The 10,765-nt window shown below is 38.7% G+C and overlaps 1 protein-coding gene and 1 pseudogene across 1 annotated transcript; both read left to right on the top strand.

The window, feature by feature from the left end:
- The first annotated feature begins 95 nt into the window (after positions 1-95).
- Positions 96-800, top strand: LOC130136645 (pentatricopeptide repeat-containing protein At1g26460, mitochondrial-like). Its single transcript, XM_056306741.1, has 2 exons — positions 96-352; positions 462-800. Exons 1-2 carry the CDS (start codon positions 260-262, stop codon positions 798-800), a joined length of 432 nt encoding a protein of 143 aa, XP_056162716.1. The 5' UTR covers positions 96-259.
- A 4,256-nt stretch (positions 801-5,056) lies between these two features.
- LOC115669097 (uncharacterized) lies at positions 5,057-7,676 on the top strand (annotated as a pseudogene).
- Positions 7,677-10,765: the final 3,089 nt, after the last annotated feature.

The raw sequence follows: 10,765 nt of genomic DNA on the forward strand, positions 1-10,765 counted from the left end.
CAATGAAAGAGTAGAACAAATAAATTTAAAAGATCACAATAATCAGGGTACTTGGATCCCTATTGAGTCACATTCTGGAAAATTTCCTTCACCGTTGCTCTTGCCGCACTTTGTTTGTATATTTGCTTTGAAGATTCATCATCATGACAAGATATCTGATCATCCAGTGTTGTGAGGTTCCCATACTCACTTGCTCCTTTTGGCAGATCAAATAAATGTTGCCTAGAAATATGTAGATCTAACTCTGAAATCTGGCTATATGTTGTTGATGGAAGTATTCTCTGAATGTATACAAAGTTGTGTTAAGAAAGGCAAGTTGGACACATTGGTGTTGATAATTGAGAGGTGCAAGGTATGCCATTAACATGTTCGGTCCTGATCCTTGAAGTTCTGCACTTATATATGTGCATTTCTTGGTTTGTCCTTTCCATTTGTGACTTTGTTCATGCCAATGTTCTTAGGCAATGGATCAAAATATAGCTCTTTGTCCACCGTGGAGTGTATGCAACTACATTGTTGAAATTGCGATGCAAGATGACAATAGCAAATTAGCATTTTATGCATTGGAATTTATGGTGAAATGGATTGCTAGAGGCGAGATGGCAAGGCCTCCTGTTCATCTTTCCATGGATGAAGGGCTGGTTTTATCGGCACTTGGAATTGCTGGAAGAACATTTAGTTCTACTCTCCTAGATGCTTCTTGGGCAATCGTGCGACGGTCTTTACGGCAAAAGAATACACCTAGTCCAGCTTCGTACATATGCTCTTCCCTGGCTGGGCAATTTACAGAGGGCCTTTAGTACGTTGCATGAGGTTGAGACTGCCTATGGAAATCTTTAGGAGCAAGCTGAAGATCTTTTCTCTCCATTTACATCTCTAAATCCATTGGTGGTTGCATGCAATTATGAGTCCAAAAGTTTTCATCCACTAAGTGTCCATGCCATGTTTGTGTTCATTGAAATCCTAGATTTAACCTAACCATTCTAAAAAAAGGAAAAACCACAATCAATGTATTAAAAGTGTGCAATAAAGTAAAATCGAAATAAAAGTGCACAAACAAAGAACCTAAGATCGTCTCTAAAAGAAAAAGCAATAAAAAATCCCTATGGTAAAGCTCCAAAGGTTTATTCAATTTTGAATCAAATTTTGTTTAAGCCCAAAATGTTTCTTAAAAGCCCTAAACTAAATGAATTTTAATTTTTTTAGCTTTTCCCACATTTTTATATTTTCCTGAATTTTCTGAATTTTTTTATTCTTATTTTTTATTATTGAAAAAGGGACTTCGGACCGGGTCAGGGGAACCTAGTCCAAATGGCCAGTCTGACTGTGGGTCTTACTCGGACCACAGAGGTCCAGGTTGGGTCTGATTTTCGGATCACTCTGGGCCCAATCTAAATATAGCCAACTTATCAAATTTTGTCCAGATTCAATACCAATTTCGGTCGGCCCATTGTTTATCTTTATCTGATCCATATCTCTCAATCTTATAACACCCGGCCCAGATCAATTAATCATATCCGACCTGACCTCTTTATTATACCCTTTTTTTATTTTTGTATTTTATTTTTATTATTTCTTTCCTTATTTTCTGTTCTTCTTCACCGTATATCTCATGCCGGAGCTTCAGCCAGATGTTGACAGCCGACATCACCATCCACCACCAGAACCATCCCGTCACAGTGGAAAAATCTCATAACAAAATCAAGTATAAAATGAGGATTGGAATCCATGTTATGCAAACGGTGAATGAGTGGATTGTAACCATTTCCGACGCAAACGCACAACCATAAGATAGAATTAGATGAATATACGACACTATCAGTCTCATATATAGTGGATTTCAGCTTGGTTTAATCTTATTCAGAAAATTGGACTCTCGGCTACCTATCTACATAAGACAGAACGTAACAGAGGATAAGAGGAGAGAGTTTTACCTGGTTCGTGGCTGCGAAAAGGCGATCGACGACGAAGTTAGAAATCGTCGGACAATGTGGTGGCAATAACCACTAAGATGAATCGCCAAACTCGACGACGATCGGTGGTCAGAAAATCATGATCTCTCAGGCCGACTCGGCTCAGTGAAAGAAAATGCAAATCTGAGAATGATTTTCTCTCCTTGTGTGTATATCAGACCGGAATTTTCGACTTCAATCCCTCTTGATCGATCCAAACCGATTCCCGTACATCCTCTTCCAAAGGCCAATTTTCACCGAGGAGGAAGAGGAGTGACCTTGCCGATGATCACGTGTAAGGTGGTGGAAGCGGCAGAAGGCCGGCGGCGCCGGGACGTGAGTTTTTGAAAGAGCGATTGCCCCACGTCGTCTCCCTTCCCCTCTTTTCTCGAGTGCGTGGGCTCTCTCTGATGCGAATTGCGGGCGCCTGCTTTCTATTTTGTGAGGAGTCTCTATCCCTAAACAGATTCTGCTAGAGATAGATATCCATTCCACGACAGTCTCTATCCCAAAACAGATTGATGTTGGTCGTGATGTTGCTAATGGCCTAATTTTGAGTGCTCTCTTCATGTAGTTATGCTGATTTTGGCTCTCGGAATTTTGAAGGCTCTGATCTTCCCCCACTTCCCCTTGTTAGGCATAAACTGTACCGTAACCATTTATCTTTCCTTTTCTTTTGTATGTTTTTCGATTCCGCCTTTTTGAATTTTGACAGAATTAGATATGTTAAACGGATGGGTCGAGTCGGGTCGGGTTTGAGTTTGGTCATAAATGGTCCGACCTAACTTGGCCTATTTAACTCATTTATGACCCATTTATCACAAGACAAAAATCTTGACCTATACCCGACCCGACTCATTTAACTAAATCTAGGAAAGCTTATTTCTTATAATTATTTTTAAAAAAATCGTATTGCTAAAACATCTTCATGCAATACATATCTTTCAAAAAAAATTGAGACTCCGTTTGTTTCGCGGAAAATATAACATTTCTGAAAAATATTTCTAGGAAATTGACAATATTTTCCAATATTTGGCTAAAACGTGGAAATGAACTAGAAAATATTTTCTACCGTTTCAATTTTTATGAAGGAAACAGGAAGTTGGATCCCCCAGTTTCAATTTTTTTCTTTTTTGACTTTCCGTGCTTCTTATTTTCTTGGCTCAATTTAGGATTAGATTAGAGGATTTAGAAAGGCCCAACACTACAAAAAAACTAAGGATTTAGCCACGAAAAAGAATTCATTGTTAATTTGAGACGAAAAAAATTTCGTTGCTAATTTGTGACGGAATTTACAACGAAAAAGAATTTTTAGCTAATTTGCGACGGAATTTTAAGACGAAAATAATTTGTCGCTAATTTACGACGGAATTTGCTATGAAAAATAATTCGTCACTAATTTGCGAAGGAATTTGCGACGAAAATAATTCGTTGTGGCACATTCGTCGCTAATTAGCGACAAACCGTATTCGTCGCTAAATTTTTTATTTGCTGAATTTTTAATATAATATGTTCGTCACTAATTTTTTCGCTAATTAGCGACGAACACTATTCGTTACTAATTAGCGACGAACATTATTCGTCATTAAATCCGTCGCTAATTTACTAATTCCGCAAATTAAAAATTTTGCGATGAACTTTAGGTTCATCACTAATTTACTAATTTGGCAAATAAAAAATTTTGTGATGAACATAAAGTTCGTCGCAAAATTAGCAACGAACTTAAGATTCGTTGCTAATTTACTAATTTCGCAAATAAAAAATTTAGCGACGAAAAATAATTCGTCGCTAATTTGCGACGGAAATAACTTTTGTGGCACATTCATCGCAAAATTCGTCGCTAATTAGTGACAAACCGTATTCATCGCTAAATTTTTTATTTACTGAATTTTTAATATAATACGTTCATCGCTAATTAGCGACGGACACTATTCGTCGCTAATTCACTAATTCTGCAAATAAAATTTTTTGCGACAAACTTAATTGAAAATTAGCGATGAAAGTAAATTTGTCGCTAATTTGCGACGAAAATAGCGATGAAAAAGAGTTCGTCGCTAATAAAAATTCATCGCCAAATTTTGAGATTAACCTTTTGCGATGAACATGAAGTTTGTCGTAAAATTTTTTATTTGATGAATTTTTAATATAATAAATCGTCGCTAATTACCATCGTCGTAAAATTATACTACATAAAAAAAGATTGAGCCATGGAAAATTAGCGACGAACAAAAATGTTCGTCGCTAATTTTGCGTTGCCCGCCCTCACCCGCACGTTCTCTCTCTCTGCTGATTCCTCCACCACCCTGTTGACTCTTCTTCTCTCTGTCTCTCTCTCCCCGGAAACAATGGCGTCTTAGCTCCCTCCTTCTCTGTCTACAGTCCAGCAACTCTGTCTCTCTCTCTTCTCGTGTAAGGGGCTCTCGACTCCCACTTGGGTTCTTCTTGAAGCGCCGCATCGTCCTCGCGTTCGAAGCGCCTTGGCTTCCGTGCGGCGTTTGCCGGGGAGGTGGCGGCATGGTGGACTCGGGGCTCTCCGGTTCGAACGAAACCAGCTACAGCAGCGGCGTGTGCTCCACGCCGACCGGCACGGAGGCTCCCTCCTCATACGCGACGCCGCCGGATACGGAAGCCCTGAGGAGGCTCTCCGACAGCCTCGAATCGATCTTCGAGCGCCCGCGCGCCGGCGCCGGCTCGTCCTTCTCCGACGCCGCGATCGTCGCCGGCGACGGCCGCGAGGTCCCTGTCCACCGGTGCGTCCTCGCCGCGCGGAGCCCGTTCTTCGGGGCCGCGTTCGCGGGGAACGAGAGCGGAGCGAGGCTCGAATTGGCGGAGGTGTTCGGCGTGAGTTCTTTCTTGGGTGTTCTTCCTTCTTTTTTTTTCTGGGGAAAAGGAAGAAACTGGAGAGGTGCACGCCGGTGAGGAAGCCTCACACTTCGACTTCAGATCTGCTCACGTGGTCGGAGACTCCGCCTCCCCACGATTCGGTGGCGCCCAGTTCGGTTTCCTCTCTCTCCAATTCTCGCTCTCACCAGGTGCGGAGTTCGGTCGATTCATTCTTGATCTTTCGTTTTCGTTTCTGTTTGATGCGATGAGTGTGCTTCTGCTTTATTTTTTTCATGTGAAGTACTGATGATTTCCTGCTCATAGAATGAGTTTAATTTGCAAATGACATGGGAGGAGGTTCATTTAATGTGCGATCAATCTCTCATTTGCACTCTTTCGTGAGACATATCTATTTGTTAATTTTCATTTGAACTCAATTTGAGACTGAAGTGGCAAATTCCTTCTGCCTGCTTGTTGAACTGTTCTTTTTGTTTTTTTCCCCTTTGGCACTCTGCCATTAGTTTCATTTCTGACTTCTACTGAATTTCTTACTCTTGTTAAACTGATGGCTCCATCACGGTTGCTAATTTTGTAGGTGTTGTGAGAAGAGAGTAAGTGCTGTTGCAGTAAGCAATGATGGCCTATTTGTGTGTTTTGCTGATAAGCTTGGAGTTGTTTGGGTTGTGAGTTTAAAGGAGGATGCTGAAAATCAGGCTTTGCCTGATTAAAAAGCAGCACCAATGCTGGCTCACTATTGCAGCATCATCGCTAGCTTGGTAAGTTGGCTTCTTTTTCAAGGTGTCCCTTTTATCCCCTTCTCTGTGTCCAACATACCCAGATAAAGTTTAAACTGTTGTTAATTTTTTGAAAGAGAACTCAAATGTTAAATTCTTATGTTGATTTTGGTAATGCTTAAATATTTGCTAATTTTTGGCGTGACTGTCCATCCTTGACGTCATGATGACCTGTATGCTTTTGAATGCTTCGTCGTTGTGTTATTAAGTGAAGGATCTGTTGCAGGAATTTTCTCCAGATGGACGGTTCATTGTCAGTGCTGATCGGGATTATAAAATTCGTGTAAGGCTATTTACTTGTCTATCAGTTAAACTTCTAGGTTGTTCTTATACCAATCTTGTATCATTTTGTAATTGTAACAGGTTACTGTGGTTCCCAAGAATCCATTGGATGGGGCTCACGAGATACAAACTTTTTGCTTGGGTCATTCTGAGTAAGTGTCTATGCGTTGAAGTTCGAGGCCAGGTGTTTTGAATAGAAATTTTGAAAAGATTTTGGCTTTTTATGTGCCCTTGACACGATTAAACATCGAACCATGTATGCTGTTCCGAAGATTTTATTGGCAGATTAAGTGGGGTACTAAGTCGCTTTATTTCTGACGTTGATGACAGATATGTATCCTGCCTTGACTTCATTCGTTCCCCAGATTATCCACATGGGCTTCTTGTTTCAGGAAGCGGTGATTCCACTGTGAGTGATTGCAGCTGAGAAGTTTCCCCGGTTTACATGGAGTCTAGGTTTGCCTAAGTACTCAGTGCATCTTTCCTCTGTAGGTTCGCCTTTGGGATGCGACATTGGGTTCTCTCTTGGATACTTGTGAAATTGGAGCTAAGGTATTGGTTCCTCACTTCTTTGAATGTAAGATGGTATCACTGACTTGAATGCGTCTAAGATTTTTGTCAGACTTATAATGCTTCAAAGATTCTATTATAGTAGCTACTTCCACAGAACTGTATTCAGGTTAACTTATGTCTCAGTTAACCAGTAAATGTGCTTGCACTTTCACAATAGAGCAAAAAGACTAAGAATGCTTAGGTGTGGTTCAAACTAGCTGCTGTTTCTTTCATTATAATTTTGTTCTGTTTGGTTCTTCACCCAGTTTGACAGAAGGATTTACTTTCTTCCTGAAGGCAGAACTTTCAGCTACTGATGGAATAGAAGAAGAGCCCTGTCATGCTGTCACTGATCTTTGCACTTGTCCAAATGGTACATCCATAGCATTGGCAGTTCAGAGGCAAGTTCCAGAATACTCGTAACTCTTTAGGCTTGAACCTGGAAGATTTCCTGATTCATTTTCTTGATTCTGATGCTTCATGTGTGGTTTTTGTAGCTTGAAAGGTGTAATGCTTTTGAACTGTGATCTTTCTGCTAAAACTCTTTCTATAGCCAAGGTAAGCATATCCCTAGTATTCTCCCTGTTTTGTATTTTCGAATAGCCTGCAAATACATGCAATGCATGGGTCAATTTTCTTGCGACATGTCTATGCATTAAGGGATCGATCTGGGGAAAGAAGAATTCTAATTACGCTCATTCCCTCAACCCATTGTAGCCAGACCTTTGAATAGATGACTGTCTGACAATGTTTATATGAATTATTCAATCTTGTATCGAGTTTAAGGTGGCTCGCACGTGTTTTGTTATTATGAGTAGGTTGTAGATTGTAATCTATTGTTGCTACTTCTGGACCCTTTTTATATGGTTAAATGCATACTAACGCAGTGTCGGTCCCTTGACTGCTGATTTTTTCAGGTGATACTCATTGAAGGAGAGACCTTAATACCGACAAGCTTGGGGACAAGCTTATCCGAGGGACTTCTGTGGATGGTCACGGTCTCTCTAAGTTGCGTGGTTTCAACCAATCCTCTTTGGCTCGAGTGAGGGCCGTGTCTGCTTTTGAGGACAACAGTCAGGATGTCCAGCGGAGGGAACATAATCCTCTTGAGGATTATGTTCAAGTACATTGAGCTATGTGTTGATATGCGGAGGGGGAGATTTGCCACGGATGTTCAAGTACATTGAGCTATATGTTCAAGTACATGGAAAATGTAGATGAATGTATTTCATTTTGATATTATTATAATATTTTGATGTTATTAAGTGCTTAATCGATGTTAAATACAAATTCTAGAAATTAATTTTGCTTTTAATTAGATTTAAAATCGAAAAATAGAAGAAATGATTTTATCATACGATCACAAATTATAAAATTTCATTGCAAAAATAAAATTTCGTCGCTAATTTCGTCCCTAAACAATATTCGTCGCTAAAGAATTAATAAAAATTTGTCGCTAAATTCGTCCCGGAACAATGGTCGTGGCAAATTAGCGACGAATTTTGCCACGAATAAATTTGTCGCAAATTACTGACCAAAAAAAAAATCGTGGTAAATTAACGACGAATTTTGCCACGAATACAGTTCGTGGCAAATTAGCAACAAAAATTGAAATTTTTCTTCGCTAAATTTTGCGACGTCAAATTGGCGACGAAATTTTTTTCGTCACAAATTCATTTAGCGACGAATTTTGCCATGGCAAAATTCGTCGCTAAAACCTAATTTTTTTTATTGTGCAAAAGCACTAATTTGAAATGGAAACTCTCACAAATTCTAGTAAGTGGAATATTTTTAAATATGAAGGATGAAAAAATAAATTAAATACTAAAATATAGACAATCACAAGTCGAAAAATATCATAACTAACTCAAAAGGAATCATTAATAATGAATTAGTAGACAAAAAAAAATTACCCTATTGATTCGATTCTCGTAGATGAAGGTATGCAAGGACCTAAAATAAATTACAAGATCAATCTTAGGATCACATGAGCCAAAGCTAAACTTAAAATAAAGAAAAAAAGGATTTTCGATCGAATTCCATATTAAGTTTATTTTTGAGTTATTAATGTTGCAATTTAAAACCCTTTGAATTTACCTAAAATCTTTTTTTTTAAAATCGGTCAAGCGAGTCTCTTATTTTTGACTCATTCAAAAATTACCCTATTGATTCGAATCTCGTAAATGAAAGTATGTAAGGACATAAAAAAAATTACAAGCTCAATCTTATGATCACATGAGCCAAAGCTAAATTTAAAATAAAGAAAAAAGGATTTTCGATCAAATTCCATATTAAGTTTATTTTTGAGTTATTAATGTTGCAATTTAAAACCCTTTGAATTTACCTTAAATCTTTTTTATTTTTTAATCGGTCAAACGAGTCTCTTATTTTTGACTCATTCAAACTCATCTATTCAGTTGAATTGCGAAAATCAAGGGAAATCGTGGTGCAAAAGATCCGGCCAGATAACCGCTCAGAAGGAGAGATTGGAGGGGAGGTGACGAAAACGATATCCACTCCAGTTCTCATCTGTGCGCGGCGTTCTTCTGCCGTTACTCCACCGCAAGCTTCTTCACGCAAGTCATCCTCCAATACACACTCAAATCTCCATCCATCCCCGTGATCATCATCTCCATCAAGTCCAGTTCTCAGAGAGCTCTAAAACACTTCGTTTTGTGGATTTCTTTCATTCGCGAACCGTCACAATCGCTATCGAACGTTGTCTGAAGCCATCGTCTGCTTCACCTTGTTCTTTGATCTTTGGTAGAGAGAATTCGAGGAGGTCTATTCTCGCTAGAAGTTTCTGGCGCTCATCTTCCCCAGGGACGCTCTCCAGAATCTCATAATGCTCGCTTGACTAATAATCGCGATCAAAATTCCTCCTGAGCAAGGTAAGACTCGAAACGCTCTGATTCGGTTATTTTGCAGACGAAAGGTTAGTTTGAAGTCAGATGTTGATGTTTTGTCTGGAAAGCGATTAGGGTTGGAACTAATTTTCATTGATAGGAATTAAAACCTTTTCAAGAAATACTTTGGACCGAAATGTAGACTTAGTATTGCCTATGGAATTGTTTTCCACGATGCTCACCATTTTGTTCGATTAAATGCACGAGGTAGATCCGTGGCAGTGACTATAAGCTCCATTAGAAACCAATGTGGCATATCCTAGATGATTCTGTTAAAAAAATTTTGATTACTGGATCTGTTTGCTAAGTCAATTTACTGTCAATCCAGAATTTCTTTCACATACCGGTTGATTTGATTTCCATTACATTTTGTCGTCCTCGAGTATGTTACTGATTCCTTGTTTTCGCTGTTGTTGTATTTGCATGGTTCATGTTAAACGGTGACCGTTTGCGATAAAACGGCCGGAGCTGAGATCGTGCTCTTCCTTGTGAAGGTTTCACTGCTGTCTCGGTAAGTCATCGGTGATTCCTGTTGGAATTCCAGTCCGGCAAATGGTGAGGGCGTAGTTCTTGCTATACAAATAAGAAATCGGCAAAGGAATATATGGTTGATATCTTGACGTTCTGGTATGATGAGCTTTGAGTTTTGACAATCTGGTTTAGTGAGCTATGTTTTTTTTGGATCTGTGTATTCCCAGTTTGTCTTGAAGAAGAGGATGAAAGGAATACGCCCAAACAAATCAAAAAAAAAAAATCAAAGAGAAAAGAAAGAAAAAAGAAAAAAAAATATCATGGGTTTAATCTGTTCATAATAAAAGATGAGCTAAGTTGAGTTTTTTTTTTTAACACGAGCTTGTTACGATTTTAATTGAGTTTCGGTTTGGTTTGGTCTTTAGAAAGTTTGCGCTTAATTTCACTCAAGTAGGTTTGGGCTGAATTAATATTTTTAGTGAATGATTCTAGATAGATTGAAAGGGCCTGATTTAAGATTCCAAATTTGCATCTGTGGCCCAGACCCGTAGGATCAGATCAGCCCATATCCGAGCCTGGCCTGAGTCCTTGTTTCAGAAAATAAAAAATAAAAAAATCCGAAAAATAAAAAATTTGAAAAATTGTTAGAAAAGTAGACTTGATTAGGTTGTTAGATTTTAGTATTAAAATTAATCTATTTTTGTTTAGTTATAGTTTAGGAATTAGGGAGTTTTGATTTTCTCTAATTTAAATATAGGAAAATTAGTTTATTTAGAAAATTGAATTTGATTAGAACTTAGCTCATGGGAGTTGCTGACCCAGGGCTCAATAACGAGGTCATGTAATATTCTTTGCCCGACTTGTATCGGCTTATTGTTATCGCACATTACTTTTTACTCTCCTCTTATTATCTCTTTTGATGTGTTTGTTTTAGCCTTCTATGTCGTATCCTTGATTGAGTTTATATTATTTTTTTTAGCCTAGT

This window comes from Syzygium oleosum, unplaced genomic scaffold (assembly GCF_021117445.2).
Source record: "Syzygium oleosum isolate NSW1041296 unplaced genomic scaffold, Sole_v2.1 Sole_v2.47, whole genome shotgun sequence".
Taxonomy (NCBI): Eukaryota; Viridiplantae; Streptophyta; class Magnoliopsida; order Myrtales; family Myrtaceae; genus Syzygium; species Syzygium oleosum.

What these genes read in the sequence shown, in the direction of transcription:
- LOC130136645 (XM_056306741.1), top strand. Translation starts at nt 260, where the DNA reads ATGTTGTTGATGGAAGTATTCTCTGAATGTATACAAAGTTGTGTTAAG. An exon ending in TGATAATTGAGAGGTGCAAG is followed by an intron (nt 353 to 461) that starts GTATGCCATTAA and finishes CAATGTTCTTAG; the next exon opens with GCAATGGATCAAAATATAGC.